Here is a 27,410-nt window from a genome sequence, read left to right as displayed (position 1 = left end):
GGTTGTCGAGTTCTCAATTTGTGAATCACTAAGCTCAGTGAGTTGGGCCAAACAAATTTGGCATATTATAACCACAATTATGCAGATTTCTTATTAGGTATTTTAAAGTGAGGCTGGAAGAAAACGAGTTTATTAGTTTAGTCATTATTAGTGCATATCATCACATTCACACCCCTTTTTGATACAATCAAACACTGACCTACCCTATTTTTTCCATTTCTAACACGAGTAAAATTTCTCATATAAATATATGTCAAATTTATAAATTGACTACTTTAATTTGGACCACAGATCTCATGATTAACCAACCCTTTACCAGTGAACCAAAAAGGGAAAAGAGAGAAGGGGGGGGGGGGTTGCAGTGAAAGGAAAAGGAGAAATCATTACCATTACCTAGAATCCTAGGTCAATGTTGAAGTTCTTCCCAAATTCTAAGCTCAAGTATTCAACAGCGTGGCCTGTTCTTGATTATTAAAAAGCATTTCTATCTGTACACATTCAACAGGCCAAAACAACCACGGTCTTACCCTGAATGGTTCCTAATGCTGATCATCATTCATCAACTGCTAGGGTGTTTCTGACTTCATAACTCAATTATTAACTCATATGCCTTTGCTAGCAATTAGAGAATGATTAAGATTATTATTGTTTATTATCATTGGGCACATCATGCACAAATCTTCACGCACCAACCCAATTACAGAAGTTGATATGATGGTCCAATAAACAGATTAGGCTTAAATGTTGCCAAAAACAAAATCTTTGATTAGGCATATAATATTCAAAATCCCAAACTTTCTTAATGCATGCCAGTTAACAACCTTAACTTTTACTTGTAATAAATCATAACAGTATACTTGTTTTTTTTTTAATTTCTACTCGTTTTGATTCCATCAAATTGGATGTAGATAAACATATTCATTTATTTACGTGTACTTGTTATTTGAAACTTATTTGTACAAATCTTGAGAGGCTGATTTTTATAGTGACATGTTCCTCAGAAACAAACCTTGCCTCTCTAAATTTGCTGAATCGTTATCCATATCTTGTTATTCGTAAATGTACTTCATACTATCTTTCTTTTTGTAACGTACATTACACTTAAAAAACGGAAACAATAGTGCTTTAGATATATATACTATACTATAATATGTGAAATTTCTATCAGTTGTAAATAGATGTGTGAAAATGACAGATAACTAAATTCCAAATTAATTAATATCATGATGAATCAATTAAGGTCCAACACTCAAAGACTGCATTTATGATGTAATGAATGGACAATGGCTCAATTAAATATGAGCCAACGCAGCGCGAAGAGATAGAAAGAGCAAGCTTGGCTTCGTGATTAGTTTGATATTTTCATTTCACGGAAAAAAAAAATTAGTTCCAGGTTTGCCAGCAAGGACCATATTAAGGAGTGTCTCTATCCTTTGTTTATCGGAGTATTTTCTTTATCATCGAAAATTGGAATACGTGTATTTTAGAGTTTGACCAATTTTGCCTGCAAATACAGCTAGAAAAAAATCAATAGAATTTAGCTACACTTAAAAGTATTTGTTTAATTAAATAAATAATATTTGTTTAACATACATCAAAATATAATAATAAGAATAAATATATATAATATTTTTATTAAACTTATTAGATTCAATATACTGATAATATTAAATGCTATACTTTTTATTAAAAAATATTATTTTTTTTATTATATGATCTTAAATACATTTTTGAAAAACAAAACAAATAACATTTCAATTCTTTTATTTAAGAGTCATCATAAATATGTTAATCTTTTGAAATTTCTAATAAAAAATGCTATAATTGCTTACTTCATTTTTTCCCTCTTTGACATTTAAGGATTAGTGCAAAAATTTTTAAAATATTGATATTTTAGTTTTTATAAAAGAAATATTACTTAATTTTTTTATTTGTTCCTTTTTTATTTCTCACTTTTTATAAATTGTATTTATCCCTTATTTATCACTTAATTTTTTTATTGATCGCTTATTTATCATACTAATAAATGTGAATTAGTAGAAAAAAATTAAAATTTTAAAAAGCAGGAGCATATTCTTCAACCAAACACACGGTAATTATTAAAGATAAATTTATAAAAAATATTTATTCATTAATTTTACAAAAATCGATAATAAATAAATTTAGTAAAATATAAAAAAGAACAGAGTAATATCATAAAAAAAAATAAAAATATTGTTTAAAAATAATTCTAATAAAATTATTAAGAACTTTTGAAATTATTTTTCAATAATATATTAATTAAGATTTCCATCTAAAATCATTAATGTTCCTTAATCTATACAAGTAATTAATTAACACATAACAATAAAATAATCGTTGGGCCATTGGTGGTGCAAGGAGTACTGCCCCTAGACTGGGAAAGAGCCAACCCCATAGTTCTGTGTTTGCTTTCATTTCTCACATAACAAAAGACTTAATTGGTGCCACTCTTGTGTAAAAGCCAAATAAATTGGTTGGAAAGAAAGTCCCTTCCATCAAATAATCCAAAATCTTAACCCCATCTTGCGTTTCTCTCTCTAACAGCGAAAAAGAAAACCAAAAAAAAGCAAAAGCGAAAGACAGGCACAGCAAATTTCCTTGTTTTTTTAAAAGAAAAAAGAAAACATCAATACTTCATTAAAAAATAATAAAAATATTAATCTACATAGTCTAACATTCTTATATATATATAAATATTCGTATATATTCTATATTAATTAATTAATTAATTATATGATACACTTTCTTTCACAGCCTTTGACAAACAAAAAGTGTAACCGCCCTTCTTCCCCGTTCCTCTATTGCATTTCCGACACAAAAAACACACATTTCGTTTTATTTTCCGATTATCACTCGTTTTCCCTCTATCCGATTCGAATTCTCCGATGACCGGCGGCGAGGACCGGCACCGGACGGAGAACTGAAAAAGAGCCATCTCCTCTTTCTCCGGCAGGCATGTCCGAGAACAACGACCTCGCGTTGCAAACGTTCCGAGCGCTGGTCGAAAACGCCGACCGTAAGTTCGCTAGGGTTCGAGACGTGCCGGCGTACGGTCGCGTGAGCCAGAACCACTTCTTCCATAAGGTGTTCAAGGCGTACACGCGCCTGTGGAAGTACCAGCAAGAGAATCGGGTGAAGCTGGTTCAGTGCGGTCTCAAGCGGTGGGAAATCGGCGAGATCGCGAGTCGAATCGGTCAACTCTACTTCGGCCAGTACATGAGGACCAGCGAGTGTAGGTTCCTCGTGGAGGCTTACGTCTTCTACGAAGCTATACTCAGTAGAAGGTACTTCCAAGGATCCGAAGCTTCCATCAAAGATCTGGGAGTAAGGTCTAAGGAGTTGCGGTTCTATGCGCGGTTCTTGTTGGTTTCGGTGATTTTGAACCGCACCGAGATGGTCAAGCACCTCATGGAATGTTTCGTCGCTTTGGTTGAGGATTGCAAGAGTAACTTTCGGGTAATGCATTGCTTTTCTTCTGAAATTGGAGCTAAACTTAACTGATTCGCGTTCTGTCAATTTTATCTGTTTCTAGCTTAATTTTCAGTTTCAATTTTCAATTGAAGCCGGGAAAGAAAGTGAACTAATAATTATTCATTTATTTTCTTTTCTTGTTTTTTCTAATGAAGTTTTAGGAGTGTAACGACGTATGATATGCCTGGTGTTGCTTCCTTTTTTAAGTTCATCGGTGAGAATACTGACTTAGAGGTTAAGTGAGATGCTGTTCTGTGTAGATCAAATGGTTCTGGTCATCGTATCTTTATTTGGTTTACAGTATGTAGGTTTCATCTGTAAATAATTAGAATAGCGTCTTAGGTTTTATGCTACATCATAGAGCAGAACAGAGACGATTCAATAATTTGATCCTATGTACCGACCCCACCAAGTGATAATGCTTTGTGGTTTTTGCATCTAATATGGTAGAATACACGGTTATTGGTTCCCTGTCAGAGTTTGTTTTTGGAAGAAATATAGAATCCATGTCATTAAGTTATGTGGTTTCATTATTTGATGGCAATCCCGTTGTTAGTGTAGGAGAATTCTAATTAAGAGTAATGTAATCCTTATTTCATAAACATGTGATTCCCCAGGACCAGGATGAAAATAGGTGGGTATCCAACATATACAAAATTTAAGCAAACTTTTCATTCCCTTTGTTTTACAATAGGTTATCTTCAAGGCCTTACAATTTTTTCTTTTGGTTACACCTGACTACTGTATGAACTATGAAAGTGATCGCTGGTGTTTTCTAGAATAGATTATGTCAAGGTTATTGAAAGCTCTCAGTTTTATTGCATTAAAGAGAGTAAATGATGAAACTTTACCTCTTTAGAACCATATTAGTGCTTGAATCAACTTAATTTCAAGTCATACTCCATTATGCTATACTGAGTATGGGGGCTAGTTTTCTGGAATAAAATTGTTGGTGCGTGATAATTTTCTTTTCAAATCTATATATCAATCATTAAGAAAATTATTAATTACACAAGTTTCTACTTTTTTTCAACTGAAAATAGCATTATTAAAAGACTTAGGATATAGTTGTAAATCTATTTATGTATTTAGGTGAGATATCAATAAATGTGGGTATAATCAGAAAAATAAATAAATAAAGTTTACTTGATTTTAAGTATCAAACATTTTCAGACAAATTAAAACAGTCAAAGAGATATAATTTGATATGGAGGGAGCAATAAAGATAGAAATTGCTGTCTGTGGGCCAACTAAAACAAATGCTTTTGAAGTTCCTAAACGTATTACATGTGTTGACTTTTGATTATGATGGTATAATAATGACTGTGGGAGGCAATTGTCCAGAATAACATTGTTGGTGCGGTGATGATTTTCTTTTCAAACCTTGTCAATATATATATTAGATGCATATCTAATGAGACCGAGAGACGTAGGAGTTATTCTGGACCTTACTACCAAACATAGATGGGCAAGATTGAGATCTTTTTACTTAAATCTAACATTTATGATTGTATGGTCAAAATTAGTTACTCTTATAAGAGCATCCTCTATTTGATATGCTCCCAGGCACACATATAACTCGATTATCATTATGTTGAAATTCTCGTATGAAGTTCTTGTTGGCAAGCATATAACAGTGAAAACTGTCAGTTGGCAAAATGAAACCAAAGATTCTGAGGTTCCTAAATGCCTTACACATGATTGGATCAGTAGATGTTGTGCCGAAATATTTCATTATTTTCATGACAACAGTCCAATTGGCTATATTTAATAAGTTTTAAAAATTACTTTAACTTTTTATTTCTGACCTGTGAGATCTTGTTCATCTCTGCATTGTTCTGCCTCAAATATCCATCACTTACAAATTTATTTAATTGCATTATTTTGAATATTCAGTTGTTAATGTACAAGATTCAAATCAAGCTTCCACTTCTCAATCTGATTGTGTTTTGTAATTTTTTTTAACTCATAATGTTCATTATTAACATTGAACTTTGTGGTTTACTTTAAGATGATATATTTTGTTGATGTTTTGTATTCCACTATCTATCCAGAGAAATAAATATATCTATATCAGCTGTTTGACTTGTGAATGTGAATTTTTTTATTTTTTTATTTTCAGGAAACTAACTTTAAGGAATGGAAGCAAGTGGTGCAAGAAATTGTCCGATTCACACAAGTTGATAAGGGCTTTAGTTTCAGGCCCATGCGTTATTGTGCCACATTTGATACTCACCGAGCTTCTCTTCCTTATGTTGCTCGTTTTCATGCAAAAAGGGTTTTAAAATTTCAAGATGCAGTGTTGGCAAGCTATCATCGAAATGAGGTTAATACTGATTCATGGCCCCAATAGTCCTTAAATTTGGGTAAATAAATTACTTAAATAGCTGAAAGGGACTGAATCTTTATATATTCTCACTTTCAGGTCAAATTTGCTGAGCTTACATTGGACATCTACAGAATGATACAGTGTTTAGAATGGGAGCCCAGTGGAATATTCTACCAAAAGCATACAGTTAAACCTAAGGAGAATGGTGACTCAATTGATCATTCAGGGGCTTCTGGGATAATAGACATGAATCTTACTGCAGATATGACTGATCCAAATATACCTCCTAATCCTAGAAAGGCTACCATGTACCGTCCATCTGTGACACACGTGATAGCAGTGAGTTTTCAAGCATATCAGGAAGTTTGTGTTTTGCATACTTGCTTGTCTATATACTAAAATTTATATCCTGTTCTAGTGACCAGGCCTTGTCAGCATCAATTAATATTGCATGGGGATTTTTATGCCTTATCGTATCACATGACTTGGATATTCTTTCTGCTTTTAGTGTCTTCATTGGTTCCAGTGTGTATATAGATTACCATATGCTTGCTTGTCTGTTTGTGCACACTTTCATGCGCTTGTGTTTGTTTTTTTCCTTCATGCTGTGTGGTCTGATTCATGAATCAATACCAAAATTTTCACTAGTTAAATATGGCTATTTACATCCTGTTGATATACAATCTTTCACTGGCTGTTGAACATACAATTTGTTATTTCTTATATTGAGCCTCATGTTATTATGCAGGTTATGGCTACAATTTGTGAGGAGCTGCCTCCAGATAGTGTTGTGCTAGTATATCTTTCAGCCTCAGGTTTACATTTGCCCTAACTTTTTTCATGTATAAATAGTCTTAGTAATGTCCTGTTATACTAGGTTAGTTACCTTCATGATCACTCTTGCAGGGAAAGCTGGTCTTAATAATGTGTCTCAGGTGGAAAATTCCGGAGGTTCATCCAAATATTTAAGACACAAAGTCCTTTCTCAGACTTCCCAAGGACAGAATTCTGGACCTGCCGAATCTCAAAATAATGGCAAGAGAGAATTGAATTATTATGACAATTATTTGTGGTTTGGTCCCAAGGGAGGTGGTGGTAAGTACTTGCATTGAGTCTGTTCTATGTCAAATTTCTATTCAGATTGTTCCAGGAAATGTTTAAAAAAATATATTATTTTTCTTCCCTTTTAGTGTTTGTTTTAATTAAATTTTATAGAAGAAACAAGTACCTTTGTTGTAGCTGCACTTATATATGCTTTATTTGATTTATCAGGTTCAAGTAACCTCTACCCTGGTGATCTTATCCCCTTCACTCGGAAACCTCTCTTCTTGATTATTGACAGTGATAACAGCCATGCATTCAAGGCAGGTTTGTCAAAACTTGTGAATGAATTGCCTGAAAATTTTGTTAAGTGCTGTTCTGTATATTCCTTAAATTTTATTTTACTTGTTAATGGCATGGTGACATTTGTAATTAGTGTATTTAGTCTAATCTGGGTTTTTTATTTTTAACACTTCAAAATGAATTTTAACTCACTATCCATCGGAAACCCTGCCTTGTTGAATTTCTTCAACAATTGAACCCGAATGCAGAATTTTCTCCAAGGACAGAGTTGAAGGGGTGGAAAGAAAAAACCAGAAACCATCAAATGGTGTTGTCAACATTCCATGTGTAGTTACAAAAGCAATGATAAATACAGCATCTTTCTGGGTTATAATGATTCTGTGATAGATTTTTGTGGGAGCCAATCATTATTGAATTTTTGCTTTTTAGCTTGTCCATGTTGAATGTATATTGGAATTGATAGGAATTAAAAGATTCTGTCTTTCGTTGGCTTGTGGATTGATTGACCCATGTTATTTACATTGACATGCCTTGATTGATTGTTTACGTAACAAATTATTGCAGGTTTTACATGGTGCTGAAAGGGGAGAAACAGCTGCTCTATTTCTTTCTCCTTTAAGACCGATTTTCAAGAATCCATCTGATGTGAATTCAAGTAATGGAGGTCAATTTACCTTTTTTCTGACTGCTCCTTTGTCAGCATTTTGTCAAATGATTGGCCTCTTCCCCAATGAGGCTGATACAGTAAGTATACGTGAATAATTTTTAATATTTCTCTTATTAACTTGTTGGCCTAATTATTGTGTTAACCTCTATATAGGATGTCTTCATTGAAGCAGAGAACATAATCGCTAGTTCTTTCACTGAGTGGGAAATAATTCTATGCTCATCAACTATCATGGATATAGTATGGGCGCAGGTTATAAGTGATCCATTTTTAAGACGGCTTATTCTAAGGTAAATACTCTAGGTTTTTAATGAATTAGCCGATGCAGTCACTTTTTTATTTCAATTGGTTATTGCTTTGTTGGTTTTGGTGAACGACAAAATAATATCTAGACTTCACGCGCTATTAAATTGAGGTTACTGAATGGAATTGTTGAATGACGTGTATCATTCATGTACAGATTCATATTCTGCCGATCCGTGATCTCTTTTTTCTGCCCACGTGAGGAAAGTGAACAGTATCTGCCACTTTGCTTACCCCATCTACCCACTTCCGTTGCACCAACGTCTGAAGCCGTGCGTTCTGCTGTTGTGCAACTTGCCAAGCACTTTGACGTTGCTGACTCCTTTCACTTTACTGAAACATAAGATTGGGACTTTAAAAATAGTAAAATGTTAGGTTTATATGCAGGCTTTGGAAACTAAGGATTCTCGGATCAAAGGAATACAAAACACAGTAAGAGTTGACCTTTCCTGCGACATTTTTACGAGTATTTGTGGTGTGGGTCTTGGGCTTTCAGATGGAAAAAACAAATCGTTGGCTATGGTTGCCTCTGCAGCTCTATTTGTTGTGTTGCTTGATTCGACCCCACCTGCTTCATTGATCTATAAGCTGTATTTGGTGGCTGGCTCTTTACTTTTAAGGTTAGGTGATGATGAGTGCCTGGTGACTTTTCTTGTGTTTGGTCGTGGCAAGGTAGTCTTGTTTTTTGGTAACGTGGCAAGATAGTAGTTTAGTTTAAAATCAGTTGTATTTGTTCATATTTCATAGCTTTGCAAAGGAAAAAAAACAGGAAGTTCTTTTTAATTTTTACCTTTTTTGAGCAGAATTGGACGGTGGTGAAACAACTTTGGTTGAGAAGGATGTATTAATTCTGTCAAAACTCGAAAGTAAATTACTTACCATGTATATTCAATTTTAGTGTTTTACCATATTTAGATATAAAAAGTAAAAACATCGTAGTTGGCAAATGCTCATGCATTATTTTCTCTATAGTTGAATTAGAAACTGAAGAATTATCGCTCTTTCCTAACTTTAGTCCTATGTGCATGCCGTCTTTCATTAACTGAACTACAAAACGGCTCCCAAGACTCACTAACTGCTCTAAATACAATCTATCCGTCTTCTATCTCCTTGAAGAAAAAAAAAACCTTTATGAATTTTTATTAACTTCTATACATTCTTTCGCCGGCAACATGTAATGTTATCTATCGATGTATTTCCATTCTTTGGGAATTACATTTAGATATGTTCTTGAAAATTTTAAGAATTAATTGAAAATTCATTTTCAAACTCTACATTTTATAGCAGTCCGACTCAACCTATGTTGATATCCCTTTTATTTTGTCACCATGTTGATATCCCATTACACACGAATCAGGTTAAGTCAGATTAGGCACGGTCTAACTGCAGTTTGAAAAGCTCACTGGACGCTGAATTATAAGCCAAACTACACAGGTAAACCCAAGCATGGCCACGGTTTTGGGACCAACACAAAGAATTTAAAAATTTTAAAAAATATCACAACTAAACAAATAAAAAAAAATTAAATGAAACAACAAACAGCGTTCAGTTTGATCATAATAACTAGAACTAAAATCTTGAAAGCATATGCCATATTAGAAGAAATTAATATCAAACAGAAAAGTGAAGAAAAGGGAGAGAGTTTTGTAATCTATAATTATGTACCTAGTGCAAAGATTAACTAAAGTGCACAAAAATGTTAAAATAAATGGGATTTTTTAAAATTTTCGTAAGATAAAATATTAATATTGATATTAATATTATAATATATATATATATATATATATATATATATATATATGTATAGAGAGAAAGAGAGAGGGGAGTTAGAGTTAAAGATGGGTTAGTTCATTTTTTTAAAAAAAATTATACTATTTTATAGTAAAAGACGCGTTTATTTATTATTTTTATTAATTATTTAATTTAAATTTTATATTTTAAATATATAAATTATATTTTAAAATTATTTTTTTATTAATTTTATTAAATTAAGATGAGTTAAAATTTAAATTTGCAAGCATTATTAAATTTATGAGTTATTTTGTATTAATGAATTTTGCAATATTAAGTATCATATGTTTATAATTTTTATAATGATGATAATAGATAATTTAATAAATTTAGTTATCGTTACTACTCAGTTTTATATCTCATTGTAACTTTAAAAATATTTATTAAATATATAATGCTCTTAAACTAAATAAAAAAATAAAAAATAATAATATAAAAATATTAAAATGTAAAAAATTTTATAATTAATACTCAAATAAAATTGTAAAATGATGTGTTAAAAAATTATTTATAAATTATATAAATAAAAAAATATTATTATGATTGAATAATTATCAATAATATATAAAAATTAAATAAATATATAACTTAATTTGATAATAAATTATATTTTATTTAATATTATTTAATAACAATAATTTATTCTAAATATTTAACATTATAAAAATTTAATAATCTTCATTTATTTTTTAAGTAACTTTATTTATCTACTAATTTATAATAAAAAATATATTATATAAAATAAATATTTTTAATGAATTATAATAACATTTTTAATTACAATCAACTTATGGATTAGTCCTAACCCAGTTAATCTGCAGGCTTTTTTTTGCCCCACAAGAGATGATAAACTTTCGGCCTCATAAATTTTTTTATTCTATTTCACAGAAATTAAAGCTAAATTAATTAAGATTAATCCATGTGACACCTTTAGAAACAATTAATGGCAGGGTGCTCCAGACAATAAGCCAAGCCCGAGCCCAAACAATGGCAAAATGCAGTCAATTAAGCCCAGATATATTTATTTATTATTATTTTATGGAGAGAATTAAAATCAGGCTGGGGTAGCGCAAGTGAAACCTTAAGCACCTCCTAATAGATCATTAAAAATATTTTTTCTAAGACCACTGGTATTTTTTCACACAAATTTTGAATATAAAACATGTATTAAGAGAAATATCAACGACCACAGTTGGTAAAATTAATTTCTACTTAAATAATATATTTCATGTATATATTCCTAAACAAAATATGAATTAGGGGTTGGTGAGTTGCGCACACTCCATGCTCACTGGCCTAGTCTCAGTTTCACTGATAAACCAAACCTCATCTTCCACTGTGTCTGTGCGCCAGTGCCCCTCCCTCTTTGTGCTCGCCAACCTTTTCTCCACTCGCGATGTGTACCACGCGAACCTCAACATCGCCGCTCTCTCACGCGCCGGAAATGTCGACGCCGCGCGCAAACTGTTCGACAGAATGCCCACAAAAGACGTCGTCACATGGAACACCATGCTCTCCACCTACTGGCAAAATGACCTTCTCGAACATTCCAGAACATTCTTCAATTCCATGCCACTCAAAAACGTTGTTTCCTGGAACTCCATGATAGCATCGTGCGTCCAAAACGACATGCTCGACGACGCGTTCCGCTACTTCTCCGCCACACCGGAGAAGAACGCTGCGTCGTACAACGCCATGATCTCGGGACTCGTAAGGTTCGGGCGCGTGAGGGAAGCGCAGAAGCTCTTCGAAGAGATGCCATTTCCGAACGTCGTGTCGTACACCACGATGATCGATGGGTACGCGAGGATGGAAGGAGGTGGTGGAATTCAAAGCGCGAGGGCGCTGTTTGATGCGATGCCTTGCAGGAACGCGGTTACGTGGACGGTGATGATCAATGGTCTCGTGGAGAATGGTTTGTATGAAGAAGCGTGGAAAGTGTTTGAAAGAATGCCGCAGAAGAATGATGTTGCAAGAACTGCTATGATTACTGGGTTTTGTAAACATGGGAAGATGGAAGAGGCTATGACTTTGTTTCAAGAGATTCGATTCAGAGATCGCATTTCTTGGAATATAATCATAACTGGTACGCGTTTAAAGCCAAGTGTTCTCATTCTCCTATTCATTCGATATTTCAGCCTTCTGGCCATTATGTGTTGTACCCACCACCAGTAGTTTGCATATTTCAGCCGGTACGTTTGAGGCTTTTTAAATGGATTTTTTTTTTAGTTAAAGGATGTGTTTTAAAATGTGTAAAAATCGCACAAATCTTTTGGAAAAAAAAAAAGGATCCTCTCCAGCTTTTATGTTATGCAAGTAATAAGTAATATAATATGACCATGCATGAATAAGGGTGCAAATCTTTTAAATAAGGGCTTGTAATGATTAAGATTTACTAATTATATTTAATCAAAAATGTTCTTATAGTACGTTAATATTCTTTTCTTTTAAAAAAAACTTTAAAAAATTACCATTACTTTTCTCTTAAGCTAAAAATAATAGCTTTTGAAAAAATTTCTAAGAAGAATGTTGTATCGTATAATCACTTCTTTTAAGCATAAACAAACAAACAACCTTGGTCTTTAGTAAATACAGCTAGATTAAATGCACCTCCCTTTCTTGCTCTAAAATTAAGCTCACTTTAGAAAAGCTTGATCCATTTGCAGCATATTTTGAATAAACTGCTGAGGAGGGAGAAAAACAATAACGTGTTGCGGTCCTAGGAGGAGGAGGCTCTTTTCTTCTACTCTGTCATTGCATTTTTTTTCTTTATTATTATTCCATCTTTTCATAATTTATTCACCGTTTGTAGGTTATGCCCAAAATGGGAGAGGGGAAGAGGCACTGAATTTGTTTTCACAAATGGTTAGAACTGGTATGCAACCCGATGACTTGACTTTTGTTTCACTTTTCACTGCCTGTGCAAGTCTTGCATCACATGAAGAAGGAAGACAGACCTATGCCCTTGTTATTAAGCATGGCTTTGATTCAGATTTGTCTGTGAGTAATGCCCTGATTACTATGTACAGCAAATGCGGTGGAATTATTGATTCTGAGTTAGCTTTTGGACAAATTTCCCATCCGGACCTCGTTTCATGGAACACTATAATTGCTGCATTTGCACAGCATGGTTTCTATGACAAAGCACGCTCCTACTTTGACCAGATGGTAACATTGAGGGTTCAACCTGATGGCATAACTTTTCTGAGTTTGCTATCTGCGTGTTGTCGTGCTGGGAAGGTTGGTGAGAGCATGAATCTGTTTAGGTTGATGGTTCATGATTATGGTATTCCACCAAGGCCTGAACACTATGCTTGCTTAGTTGACGTGATGAGTCGAGCAGGTCAGATCCAGAGAGCTTGCAAAATAATCCTGGAGATGCCATTCAAGGCAGATTCTAGCATCTGGGGTGCTATTCTTGCAGCCTGTAGTGTTCATTTAGACGTGAAAGTGGGGGAACTGGCTGCTAGAAGAATTTTGAATTTTGATCCATTTAATTCTGGTGCTTATGTTATGCTATCTAATATATATGCTGCTGCTGGCATGTGGAAGGATGTCAATAGAATCAGGGTTCTGATGAAAGAGCAAGGAGTTAAGAAACAAAAGGCTTATAGTTGGTTGCAGATTGGAAACAAAACACATTGTTTCGTTGGAGGGGATCCATCACATCCAAATATTAATGATATTCATGTTGCTTTAAGGAGGATAACATTGCATATGAAGGTAAAGGGTGACTGTGAAGAAATTTTCGTGTAACAGGATGCAAGTTAACCCAACTGTATTGATATGTGAAGATACATAATTTTTTGGGAGCGAGGGTGCGAGAGAAATAATGTTTAAGCTTCAGCACTTGATGCCAAAGGAGCTCTAACTTCTATAAATAAAAGGCTCGGAATACGAAAATTCTAGCCAAGTATTCAATTTAATAATAAGGGACTGGAAAGATCTAAAGTGTTGACAACATTGGTGGATCTCATATTTAGCTCTAGGATTCTTTCTGGCCATAACGTCACTGCCGATGTGAGGATCTTATTGGTAGATGATCTGGAGGTATTTCTATAAGCTCTTTTTGAGCCTTGAAACATGTCTTAACTCCAGGAGCTCTTGAAACTTAACACATCTAGGCCTTTTTATACCCCAAAAAAAGAGAGGTTCATCATTTTCCTGAGCTATCATTTTGCCTCATTTTGACTTTGGTTTATCTTGTTTGTCTCCAGCAATTTGTGAGGTTACCATCATCAACTTGGGTTGGGTTTGTTAAACCCTTTGATTGTTTAACTTTTTCTTTTCACCTTTTTTATCTTTGACATTTTTTTCTTCTTTATTTTATTTAAGAAAGAAAATTTGCTGAGTTGGGTAATTAAGCTTGGTTCTTTGCTGTGTTGAAAAGTTTGCTAAGGACCATTCACTATCAACGCACTATTTGTAATGTCCGGGTGTATGAAGAAATTCATACTTACAATTTAGAGTACAAAAGAAATTAAAAGGTCTTGAATGTCAAAAAAAATTATTTAATTCTCTTCTATTCATTAAATTTTAAAATTTTCATTAAATAAAATATTTATTTTTAATGATTTTAATATTTTATTTAATAAAATATATAAAATAGATTTTTTATGATGTTGAGTATTGATGATTTTTTTATTTTCTCAAGTTAACAGGTATAAAAAAAACAATTTTATACTTTATTCAATATTATTATATTTTTATAGTCTTTTCTCCTAAGATTATAATTACATAATTAAAAAGTAAAAAATAGAACACAAAAATATCAAGTAACGTAAAAATAAGATAAATAAAATTAAACAAAATAAAAAAAAAGTAATAAATTTAAATAATATTTAAAAAAGGTAAAATACCATGTGGCATTGTAATAAAAGTACTTTACTACTATTTGTTGATAAATGTAAAAGATATCAAGTATAAGAAACTGAAAACATCTAAGTTGCAACTGATAACTGTTAATGGTAGCTGTAATATTATCTGTTTAAGAACTTATCACTCTGTACGTTGCCTTCAAAATACATGGTTCATTTTGAAACAGATAAATCCAAATTAGTAGTACTAATTATCAATAGGTTTAAAAAGAAATTGGCATGAAGTGGTTTTATGACAAATTTATTGTTTCCCTGCAGTGAGGTTCGACTATAGTGCTCGGCTTCCCTATCCGGTATGCTTAAATATTTGAAGATTATGCCGTCACAGCTACTAATTCTGTTAACTTTCAAAGAAATCGGCATTCAATCATTCACTATAAACTCGACAAATTGAGGTTTGTTGGATATATGTTGAGGAATAAAATGTATGATCTTTACAATCATCTATGAATTGAAGAATTGGGAGATGAGACGCAACTCAATTCTTGGGACTCTCCATACTCCTCCATCTAATTTTGATTATGTGTATTTTGTTTTTCACATTTAAAAGGTCCATTTAACTTTTTTTTATTTTAAAAATACTAAAAAAAATTTTGTGAAGAGAAAATAAAACAAGTAAAATAACTTGATTGAAATTTGATTTTGGAATCAAATATTCTCCTTCCAATATTGTTTTGTCGAAAATAAGTAGAGGAGAGAAACCAAAATCCTTTTTCAATCAACTTCAACTCACTTCTATAAGTAGAAATTTAAAAAGGAAAAAATAAATTAACTAGACAAGCTTAACCTTAATTATATATATATATTAGGTATATAATAATAATGTTATTTATTTTACCTTTTATCACCTATTTTCTACCTTTTGTGAATTAAAATAAGATGTTTCTTTTCTTCGTTTAAATTCCTCTTTTCTTATTCCTTAACAAACAATAATTTTAGCTTAAAATATAATTTTACATTAAAATTTATTTAGTTTTACCTTTAAGTGCAGTTTGTGAGGTATTTGACTTTTTCAACAATTTTCAAATCATATTTTGAATATATTTAAATTTATTTAAGAAATAATTAGTTTTAAATGAACTTCAATCTTATTACAAAAATATCTTAAATATGCTAATTAAAATTATTAAATATATTCTATGAAATAATTAGAATTATCTAAAGAATGTGTGCTAATTAAATAAAATTTGTTGTCTTAATTTTCAGTCCTTTTATTCTAAAATATTAATTTTTTTAATTTAAGATTTTGTTCAGGAATTATGATTAAGAGGAGAGGGGAAGAAAAGAAATGAAATAGAATAATTTAATTTTTATTTGAGAGTTAATTAATTTAAAAAAAAGAGTTAGAATATTTTTCTAAATCCTCAAAATCCTTCTAAACTTAAATTTTTGAATTTTTCTATTTTGTGAAATTTTAGAGGTTTTAATGAGTTAAATATAATTTAAAATATCTTTCTTTTATTTAGTTTATTAGAATATTTTCTTTATATTAATTATTAAATTAAATAAATAATAAAAAATAAATATTTTTAAAAAAGTGTGATGTTAATTTTATAAAAAAGTAAAAAACTATATTTTTAAAAAAATGTTAATTTTTAGAGTGAGAATATTTTTAAAATTATTAAAAAATAAAAACTTAAATTTAAAAAAAAAATTATTTTTGAAAAAATAAAGAAAAAATAGAAAAAAATCATTTTTTTCAAAATATATTAGTTTTAGAGTGAGAATTTTTTTTAAAATTTATAAAAAATAAAAATATTAATTTTTAAAACATTAATTTTTTAAAAAATATTTAATTTTTATATTTTTAAAAATAAAAATATAAATAAAAAATATTAAAAATAATAATGTTATTTACATTCTTAAATCTCCTGTCACCCTCCCCTCACTATTAAATATTCAAACAAAGAAAGAGATTTAATTTTTCTTCTCTTTCCTTTTTCTCCCTTCAAACACTTTTTCTTTTATTTTCTTTCAAACTATCAAATATAGCCTAAAATAATACATCTCGTAAAGTGCATTTCGTTCAGGTAGTATTAGAAACAGACTCTCAGTCCTATTAATGCTTGTTTTTGTATTCACATTTTTTTTACTTTGAGAAAAACAACCTCTTAAAGTGTGTTTTATCATCGAAGTTTGGTATCAAGAATATACAATTGCGTCTGTCTATTTTAGAGTGATTTTATTTTATATCTTAGGTGTACCGAAACTAATTTTAATGTAAAATTTAAGCTCATTTATATTTTAATCTTAATAAAAGTAACACTTTTTATAATAAATTCTTAATCTTTTTTAATTTGGTTTTTAATTTATTTAAAATGTTAATATTTAATTTGTGCTGTAAAATTCTTTATGTTTAATTGATAAACTAAATAATAGATATTTAACTCATAAATTAATATTTATAAATAAATTTTTAAACATATTTTAAATATTTACGAAGTAATTTACTTATTTATCCTTATTCTTCTCTTCATATCCAATGGGCCTATTCCATCCTCCTTTCCCGACGACAAAGACCGTTGGGTCATAATTCCTGAAGACCCAAAGGCTCCACTGCCTATCGGTGAACAGATTGTTTTAAAAAATGGTGTCTCATCTTCGATTATTCATTAGTGTCAATTTTTCCGATGACATCTCCATCAGAAGTTCGACTCACACTCATGTGCCACCGTACCCCCTGATTTGTGAAGCATGGCTCAAAGTATCCACTCACATATCAGAAAGTTGTAAGAATAAGAGAGATTATAAAGAAAATAGAGGGCCAAAGGGGGGAGGCGTGAGAAATGCATGTGGTATGAACTGAAATTGAGGCAAAGGTGACAGAAATGGACGAAAAGGAAATGTGATAAAGTGAGTGGAGAGTGCAATGTTTCCGAAAGGCAAGTTGAAGAAAAGTATCCACTCACATATCCTCCTTCTAATGACCACTTCTTCCTTCGCTTTCCACCAATCACAAAACAAAAGCAGACCCCACCACACCACACCCACCACCCCTTTCTCTCCATCGTCCACCTCACACCCCCTTCCCCTTTGCTTATTCTCCCATCCCTCATTTTTTCCAATCCACACAAATCTACCAATCACTACTCTCTTACAAATCCATCCTCGTAGCCATGAATCAAATCTAAATCACAGTTTAAACAAGTTTTTTAATTACTATTTATCACAAATGTTAACTTAATCAAAGGTGTCCATAGATTAAATTTTTTAAAAATTAATCTAAATCTATTTAAAATTTAATTATATAAATTAGATTTTAAATTAATCTATTTTAATTTTTTTAAAATCAATTTAAAATTAGTTTTAAGTCTGATAAAATATATTATATATTTTAATCTATTAATAATATAATTTTTTATTTTATATTATATTAAATTAATATAAATTTGCATATATTTTACTTTTTATCTTTTATTTACCGCACAAATTAATTATACAGATTGAATTTTAAACTATTTTATTTTTTTAATCAATTTAAAAGTAGTTTTAAAATTTAAATTTAGTTTAAAATTAATTTTAAAATTATTTTTTGTTAAAACTAGTTTTAAATTTTGTTTTACATTAAATTAGTTTTAAATTTAATTTTAAATTTAATTTTCAAGGAAAAATTAATTTTTAATAATTTGTGAATTTAGTTTTAAAGTAAAATTAATTTGTTATATGGATCATTGTATTAAATTAGCATTTTTTTAAGAAGATTTTAATAATATTTATTAATTATATTATATTTATAGAAATTCATAAAATATTTATTATCATTTTTAACTTATTTTTAATAAATGGAATTGATGATAAAAACTTAAATTAAAACACATAAAATAAAATTTAATAATATAAATAATAATAAAATTATTATATTATAATATTTTAAAAATTGAATAAATATAAATATAAAAATAATAATAATAATTAATTTAAAATTATTTATTATATTTTAATATCTTTAATATAATAATTATATTTTAAAAATATTATTTTAAATATTTAATTTTAATTATAAAAATTAAAATTAATAAAAAAATATTAATCATAAAATATATTTCATAATAAAATTTTGTGAACTGAAATAACAAGGAGATTTAAAATGTAAAGACATAAGAGAGTACTTCTATACATTCATATAGATAACAAATTAAAAAAATCTGATTTAGATTCCTAAATCTGTTACATAAATATATTTAATAAAAAAACTTATTTAATATAGATCTAGATTTTTAAAACTAGTTTAATATTGGTTATGAATTGAACTTGTAAATTAAATTTTTTGCCCAATCCTAAGCTCAAGAATGAAATTTAAACAATTAATAATTATCTGTTTTGCTAAAAAAAATATTTATTATTTTTATAAGTTTTATGTAATATTTTCTATTAAAAAAATTCCTGTTTTTATATCTTTAAATTAAGCCTTAATAACTGAAGGTGACAAAAGTCTCGATTTAAAATTAAGGGCATTCATAATTTTTTCAATGAACAATGTAGTGTATAATAAGTTTAAAAAGAATATATATATATATATATATATATATATATATAAGTTTATAAAATTGATGTTTAAAATAAATAAAACTCAACTTTTATGGGTTTTTCAGACTTAACCTGCATTGAATTTAATTGAATCGACTAAAAGGGTAATTTTTAGTGCAACCCGTGGAGTAGGCTTTTTTTCAACTCTATTTAATTGTGAAGAGTAAAACATTATGTATCCAAGAGAGTTTGATTTCTCCAAAAGTGCAGGGCTCACTTAAAATGTAGTTATTTGAAAAATAAACTATTGAAGTGTTAGTAATTTATAGCTTATTGCATGTATTTTATATATTTTATTGCCATCTTAGCATTTTTTTTTTCCAATTAACAGCATTTGGTTGTATTTTATTTGCCTAAATGAGTATAAAATATTAAAAGAGTCAAATCTTCAAATATTTTTATATTTTATTTATTGCTTTTTCTATAAAATATTTAAAAAATTAATAAGATGATATTACAAAAAGATACATTACTTATATATTTTATGAGTACTAAGTTGGTGAGCTATCTAAGTTTATTAGTGAATATTATGTGTAATAAGTATTAAAGAGTAAATTAAGAATACAAATAAAATAAGATTTACTAACAAATTGCACATACATTGTATGGCTAGAAAAAAAATAAAATTTTAAAAAATATAAATATTAAATTTAAAATATATGCATAGAATAATTTTTTAAAATAACAATTAACTTATCTACTTAAGAAATAAATAATAAAAATATTACACTGAAGATTTTTTTTAAAAAAAATTGAAGAGATGAGTCTTTTAAATCAAATAATGATTTATAAAAGCAAATTACATGAAACAAATTTTTATTTGATATAGCATGTTAAAATATAAAATTATATATATATACAACTAGGCAATATGGGATCGAATAAGTTTTTTTAATCAAGGAAATGGATTAAATTTAAATAATTGTATTACAAATTTTCTTGTGTGAAATTGAAAGTATCGTTTAAAATTATTGTCCTACATGAAAATATGTTTTTGTTTGAATTTATATATAATTTAAAAACAAAAAAAATACATCATTATTTTTTCATATTATTATTAGATGGATAAAAATTTAACCAGGTAATAATATTTTAAACATTTTAATATAAAATAGTTTAATCAAGCACATTTATATTTATTTAACAAAATATATGAAATAAAATTTTATTTTGTTAATAATAAATAGCGTATACTTTTTAAATGGGTTTCTAGTGTCAATCTAATAAATAAATAAATAAATTAATTTTTTTTAAAAATAGCATTAAATCTCTTGGGATAGTAATAGGGTCACCCTTAAAACTGTGCCATCCTAAGACAAACTACCAGAACTGGGGCGAGGTATGGTTCAGGTGAACGAAACATTAACCTCTGTCTCAACAAAAATAAAGACCAGATACATAAATTCCAGATTCATCGAATATACAATAAATTGCCGTCACTGAAGACCCATATGTTATTATCTTCCTTTCTAAGTATATCATTCTATCATGCAAAATTTTTCAGATATGAATAAAATATTAAGATATGCATTAATATTTTTTTTACTAATGAATGAATACAAGCTAACAAAAAAATAATTTTAATTTTATATTTAAAACTTTTAATTTAAAATTGTTTTAAATGATAAAACGGTATTTGACAATTACTGACAAATGTCTCATTCTGCATAATATTGAATAATTTTTTTTTTAAATGAAAAATACCAATTGATTTGATGTATAACTTAAAATGCATGTTACAAAGTACACATGTTATCATATATTAAGACAATTTTTATTCTTATTTTTGCTTTAACATATCTACACGTCTCTTTTATTAAGTGACACATGTTTTTTTATATTTTTATTAAAATAAATGAGCATTTTCTCTTTCTAGCTAGCTATTTAATAAAATTTTAATTTACTTTAATCAACACTCAAAATTGTTCCATGAATATCAAATACAATTGATATTTTTAAATCATTAAAATAATATTACATCAAATAAAATTGATACTTTTAAAATAATTTTATCAATTAAGTTAGTATTATCTTCTACATTTTAAAAATTTGAATTTTATTATCATTAATCTTTAAGACTAATTTTAAACATGTAAAAGAATTACTAAAACTAATTATTTTAAATATTTAAAATGGGCCATTAAGATATTAACATTTTCTTGAATTGATACCATTTTATACATCAACAATATACGTGGTTGTATTTACTTCTTACCACATGTAAGTGATAGAACATGATGCATTGTAAAATTGTAATAATGCGGTGTCAGATAATTCAAGCATGGCTAATGACCTCACCTGTCTGTTCTCCTTCACCTCGTAAGTCGTAACTCACACCCCTCCTTCATTCGCATATAGCTCTCTTTATTGCGCACTCATACCCCACTCGCCGAGAGTATGTCAATTCTTTACTCGCGTTTCTCACGCTTGAAATGGTCAACGTCTGTTGACCCACGTTCTTAGTTTGGGCACGCACGTTCACGGATGGGCGAGTACCCGTCGCTATCGCTGCCCAACGTTTGGCCTGGAAACAATCGACTGCATCGTTGGATCAAAATCTTTGTTTGGCTGCTGCTAGTTTACACCAGTGAATGTATGCCACGTGTTTTTTGGTCGTTCCTGTATGATTCATTTCAGATTTATTTTTCATTTTATTTCAGGGCATCTTATTCCAAATTTAATCTATGATTTTAAGTTCTAGTTAACTTATAAAATGAATTTTGAGTTTATAGTTTTTTATCTGACTTGATTTGAATTAATAAAATACTTAAAAATGCTATTAGTAGATATATGATTCTAAAAATTGTCTAATATGAGTAAAATACAATATTACTTGATAAATGACATGATTTTTAAACGATTCAAAATCATTTTACAATATTCTCTAACATTTATATGAAAAAAATAAATATTTTTTATGTTTTAATTATTAAATACAATTATTTTTTTATGTATTATTTTCTTAATAATAATTAATTAAAGAATTAAAATAATTAATACTGCACTTTTATCATTTAATACACTCTGGATGTAATCTTAGGAAAAAAATTCTTATTAATTCTTTAATTAATACATCTTAAACCACTAATTAATAAAATCTTTAAGAAATGGTGAAAGAAGATATATCCCCCCTCATAAATATTTCTGACATCGAAAGTCCTGTGTCTGAAGGCATAGTGACAGTCCAATTGTAATTTGCAGTAAAGGGTGTCTAATGATCTAAACCCAAAATCCAATCATCTTTTATTTATTTATTTTTGCAAGCTTTTGCGCGTTGGAATTTGGAGGCCATAAAAAAGATGCGATGCTGCACGCAAACAACTAGTACAAGTCCAAGAAGCAAAGAAAGATAGAAAGAGAAGATTGTCCAATTCTCTGGCTAACTAATACTTCTTCAGTTTATACAATAACCTGTTTTTGATAGCTATATAGAGTTCAAGCTTGCAAGCTTAATCATGGAACGGTACGAGATAATTAAAGATATTGGGTCAGGGAACTTTGGTGTGGCAAAGCTGGTAAGGGAGAAATGCAGTGGCGAGTTATATGCTGTCAAGTTTATTGAGAGAGGCTTCAAGGTTCTTTTTTTAACTCCATTTCTGTGCTCCATGTATCTTTTCTTCGTTATATGTTGCACATATACACTTTGAATTGTCCTTAGTTAATGAAGTTCTATGAGTTTTACAGATTGACGAGCACGTGCAAAGGGAGATTATAAATCATAGGTCCTTGAAGCATCCCAATATCATTAGATTCAAGGAGGTAATTAGAGCCATTTTTGGTCTCAATGAACATAAACTCAAAGGCGTTGGTATAATTATTTGTCTTCTCTGAAAGAAATCATACCCTTTGAGTCTATAATTACGCTATTATTTACCAACTTTTGGGAAATATATATGTTTCAATTCCATACATACCTAAACAATATTGTTCATTCGTGGTGGCATTTAGCCATTCATCATGGTGTGTGCAGAGGCAGAACAATATTGTCCCTCATTCAGCTTTGTTCCATAGAAGAATAAATATTCGTGATGAATAGTGGGAGAATGATTTCTTTGCATCTCCTTTGTAATTAGTATCTTAAATAAGTCCCTATTCAGTGTTTATTTTTTGGTTTTCCTTGATTGGAATTTCCAGAATCTTTTAAAAGGAACTGTACTCGAAACTTTTCAAATTTATTTCTTAAATTCCTTCTCTAGTGTACGTGATTGCTTATTGCATCTTGCTTTTCATGCCAATTTGTAATATAAGAAATGGCCATTCATCACAGGTGTTACTTACTCCAACTCATCTTGCAATAGTCATGGAATATGCTGCTGGGGGAGAACTATTTGAAAGAATCTGTAGTGCTGGTAGATTCAGCGAGGACGAGGTACATTAGATTTATGCATCATTTCTCATAATTGATAACAGAAAGCTTGAAGGACTTTATGATAGTGCTTTTGTCTAAGAGTCCATTATATTAACTCTCTAGATTCCTAAATAATAATAAAGATTGCTTCTACTGTACATTCTGCATGAAACAACATAGGAGTACTGTTTCTTCTTTAACCAAATACATATATGCACAAAAGATTGTTATTGTTTAATTTGGACATCGTATCTACACTTTCTTCTTTTAATTTTATTTTATGCATAGTATTTCACATTCTAGATACTTGTAGACGGAAAAACTCATCCTAAATTCTTCTTTTGCTTGCATAGGCAAGATATTTCTTTCAGCAATTGATTTCTGGAGTCAGCTATTGCCATTCAATGGTAACACTTTCTTCTCCAATATGAATCGAAATGGTTTTTTTTTTTTTTAATTTCATTGAATGCATGTATCAAATTCAATGGTGATACTTTAGCTGAATTAAAGATATATTTTTCTTGCAGGAAATTTGCCATAGAGATCTTAAGCTGGAAAACACACTTTTAGATGGAAGCTCAGCACCACGACTCAAAATCTGCGACTTTGGTTACTCAAAGGCAAGAACTTGTCACTTAATTCACTAAACATAGACGTTTCAAAGTCTAGTTACTCAATGGAGTTTTGTGTCTTTCTTCAGTCATCTGTTCTGCACTCTCAGCCAAAATCTACTGTAGGAACCCCAGCCTATATTGCACCGGAGGTCTTGTCAAGAAGAGAATATGATGGGAAGGTAACTTGATAGCTTATAACTTTTCCTTTCCAATCATGTAAGCGTGGTTTTACTCATTTGGAGTTAATATTTGGCCACCAATATGTTCTTATCCTTGATAATGATTAGGTTGCAGATGTTTGGTCTTGTGGGGTGACCTTATATGTGATGCTGGTTGGTGCATATCCTTTTGAAGACCCAGAAGACCCAAGAAACTTCAGAAAAACACTTCAGGTTAGTTGGACTAATAAATAAATTAATATGAGTTGCCTTTACTTGAATGTCCAAGTGTAATTTAACTAATTAATCACGCAATTTATTAATTTCTTTTGGATAATTTTGACAGCGAATTCTTAGCGTCCACTATTCTATTCCAGACTATGTTCGTATCACTAAAGAGTGTAGGCACCTTTTATCTCGAATATTTGTGGCCAACCCGGAGAAGGTACAATTATTTATGAATGTTGGTTGCATAACGTAACACTTTATATTTACTAGCAAATTTTATGGATTGCACATTATTTATTTCATGCAGAGAATTACCATACCAGAGATTAAAATGCACCCATGGTTCCTAAAGAACTTGCCATTAGAATTTATGGACGAGGGTGAAGGGGTGTTGCAAAATGATGAGAATGATTCATCTCAGAGCATTGAAGAAATTCTGTCCATAATTCAAGAGGCTCGGAAACAAGGTGAGGGCCCAAGAGTTGGTGAGCAATTTGTTGGGGGCAGCATGGACCTTGATGATATTGATGCAGATGCTGACATCGATGATATTGAGACAAGCGGTGATTTTGTCTGTGCATTGTGAGTGATGCTTGCAACCTTGCACTTTGCCCACCAGTTTAAGATAAAGATGTTCCTTTTCCACCCTTAACGAGATAGGGAATCAAACAAAAGCCCTCTACCATGGTTTTTCATTTTCCTTTTATTGGAAGTTGCTTGTCTTGATCTCTACCCAAGTGGGGGAATAAGGGAATGTTACTGATTTCTTGCTTTAATGCTTTCTCACTTGCCCAAAAAATCAACATTGTAAGATATGTTCTTCTAATATAATATAATAATTAATGACATACATTGGGTTCCTGTTGCACGATCCTTTCTCCCTTAATTTTTAGTTGTTGTTATTAATGAAAAATATTTGCCATGTCCTTTTTTCCCTCATAATTATAAACATAAAATGACAATTTGACATTTGAATATTAAGTGATCTATCATTGTCATTGTATCAGCGTCGGATAGAAGCACTAGACAACAAATGTAATGCGAATGATGCTGATACACCACGCTGCACGGTCACGGAAGCTTGAAAATTAAGATATTAACCACTTGTCGAATTCTCTTTTTCCTATTAACTGAGGACACACACTTACATTACATATATGATATTTCACTAAGTCGAAATCCCTATTTGTAATTGCTTAAAAATAAAAGTGTGAACATTCTTCATATAATTTCTTTTGTTCTTGATGCCAAGTCAAAATAAGTATAAAATAATTGAATCCTTGAATTAGACATTTCTTGAATTGATTTTCCACTTCCATAAACAATATAATTAATAAATCCCTAGTTCTAGATCATTTCTTTCTGAGAACATATCTTGAATATTATCAACTATTTTTTTATTTAAAATGAACTTTATGAAATAAATAGTTAATTTGTGTGATATTATCACAATGACCATGTATACAACAAACTTTTACACAATTTAAACATTTATAAATACATGATTTAATAATTATTATTTATTATATTCTTAAATAATTATGATAGTTTAAAATTAAGTGAGATGATAAAATATTAATTTATTTATAAATTATGTAAAATTTTATCAATCTAAACTACTTTATAACAATTTTAAATTAAACAGTAAAGTTAGTAAATAATACTTTTTGATAAAAAGTTATTAAATAAATCATTTGATGTTTGATATCATTTGATATCTCTATATAGAATGATTGATATATTTTTTTTTATTAAAAATAAACTAATAATATAGATTTTGAAGATTTATATTAGTATAATATCTTTTATTACTATTTAATATATTGATAGCATACATTAATATATTTTTTAATAGAATTATTTATTAATATATATATATATATTAATAAATAATTCTAAAAACTAAAAGAACAATTATCTTTAAGTACTTGTATGACATTAAAATTTATCTATTCATTAACTTACTTACAGACCCACATCACGTTCTTCCACTAATCTGAAGTACTACCAGATAATTCTAAAGAAATTAACATATTAGCACATAATCCATACTGCATCTGTAACATATAAAAAATATAATTAAATTAAAATGTTATTTGATAATTAAATGCATATATTTTTTTATTTAATATTTACTTTATAAGGAAATTAATTTTAAATAAAAATTTGTATGTATTTATTATCTTGAAAATATAAAATATTTTAAATACTTTTTATTAAGTAATTAATTTTTTTGTAAAAATAAAATGCAAGAGAACTTAAAATGTTAATTTATAATTAAATACATGTATTTTTTAGTTAATACTTTATAATAGCATAATTTAAAATCAAATATTATAATATCTGTTGAATTATATTTATTTTGTTTTTGAAATGCTCAAATATTTTGTTAGCATGTCATTTTAAAATTTTTTTTTAACATTATACTGAAGTACCTTAACATATGTATGCAAATAAAGATAAATATTTATCGTGCAATAGTAAAAATTTAAAACACACAAATTTAAACCCATGTTCAATTTTAAAAATATTAAATTTAACGATTTGTCAGAAATTAATTCATATAAGTGATGATTTTAACTTAACATATCAAATTAAAAATTAAAATAAATAAATATATAATATGCGGAAAAAAGATCAGACATAGTAACATGGATAGAATTGAATTATTAGGATTTGTTTGAATTTTTTTTCTTTCTTTTTCAATGTAGTTTTATAACTTACTTTTGAGA

General features: G+C 29.3%; 3 protein-coding genes across 5 annotated transcripts; all 3 read left to right on the top strand.

Moving 5' to 3' along the window:
* The first annotated feature begins 2,781 nt into the window (after nucleotides 1–2,781).
* On the top strand, nucleotides 2,782–9,077 carry LOC113872292 (protein SCAI). 2 transcript variants are annotated; one of them, XM_027509734.1, is made up of 9 exons: nucleotides 2,782–3,477; nucleotides 5,615–5,818; nucleotides 5,918–6,160; nucleotides 6,570–6,636; nucleotides 6,728–6,916; nucleotides 7,094–7,185; nucleotides 7,730–7,909; nucleotides 7,986–8,122; nucleotides 8,293–9,077. In XM_027509734.1, exons 1-9 carry the CDS (start codon nucleotides 2,977–2,979, stop codon nucleotides 8,477–8,479), a joined length of 1,800 nt encoding a protein of 599 aa, XP_027365535.1. In that variant the 5' UTR covers nucleotides 2,782–2,976; the 3' UTR covers nucleotides 8,480–9,077. The 2 variants fall into 2 exon arrangements, with proteins under 2 accessions (XP_027365535.1, XP_027365536.1); XM_027509735.1 differs by lacking the exons at nucleotides 7,986–8,122; nucleotides 8,293–9,077 and having other exon boundaries at nucleotides 2,804–3,477; nucleotides 7,094–7,189; nucleotides 7,730–7,880.
* Nucleotides 9,078–11,190: 2,113 nt separating this feature from the next.
* LOC113872553 (pentatricopeptide repeat-containing protein At4g02750-like) lies at nucleotides 11,191–14,063 on the top strand. The gene is made up of 2 exons (XM_027510187.1): nucleotides 11,191–12,012; nucleotides 12,739–14,063. The coding sequence occupies exons 1-2, from the start codon at nucleotides 11,211–11,213 to the stop codon at nucleotides 13,680–13,682; spliced, it is 1,746 nt and encodes a 581-aa protein (XP_027365988.1). The 5' UTR covers nucleotides 11,191–11,210; the 3' UTR covers nucleotides 13,683–14,063.
* Nucleotides 14,064–22,530: 8,467 nt separating this feature from the next.
* Nucleotides 22,531–25,710, top strand: LOC113873833 (serine/threonine-protein kinase SAPK2). 2 transcript variants are annotated; one of them, XM_027512172.1, is made up of 10 exons: nucleotides 22,537–22,905; nucleotides 23,015–23,089; nucleotides 23,598–23,699; nucleotides 24,032–24,085; nucleotides 24,206–24,298; nucleotides 24,379–24,471; nucleotides 24,580–24,684; nucleotides 24,797–24,895; nucleotides 24,986–25,260; nucleotides 25,686–25,710. In XM_027512172.1, exons 1-10 carry the CDS (start codon nucleotides 22,786–22,788, stop codon nucleotides 25,693–25,695), a joined length of 1,026 nt encoding a protein of 341 aa, XP_027367973.1. In that variant the 5' UTR covers nucleotides 22,537–22,785; the 3' UTR covers nucleotides 25,696–25,710. The 2 variants fall into 2 exon arrangements, with proteins under 2 accessions (XP_027367974.1, XP_027367973.1); XM_027512173.1 differs by lacking the exon at nucleotides 25,686–25,710 and having other exon boundaries at nucleotides 22,531–22,905; nucleotides 24,361–24,471; nucleotides 24,986–25,293.
* Nucleotides 25,711–27,410: the final 1,700 nt, after the last annotated feature.

Source organism: Abrus precatorius, unplaced genomic scaffold, assembly GCF_003935025.1.
Source record: "Abrus precatorius isolate BTA unplaced genomic scaffold, Abrus_2018 Scaffold7, whole genome shotgun sequence".
In the NCBI taxonomy this organism is placed as follows: Eukaryota; Viridiplantae; Streptophyta; class Magnoliopsida; order Fabales; family Fabaceae; genus Abrus; species Abrus precatorius.
This window is presented reverse-complemented; position numbering and strand designations above follow the sequence as displayed.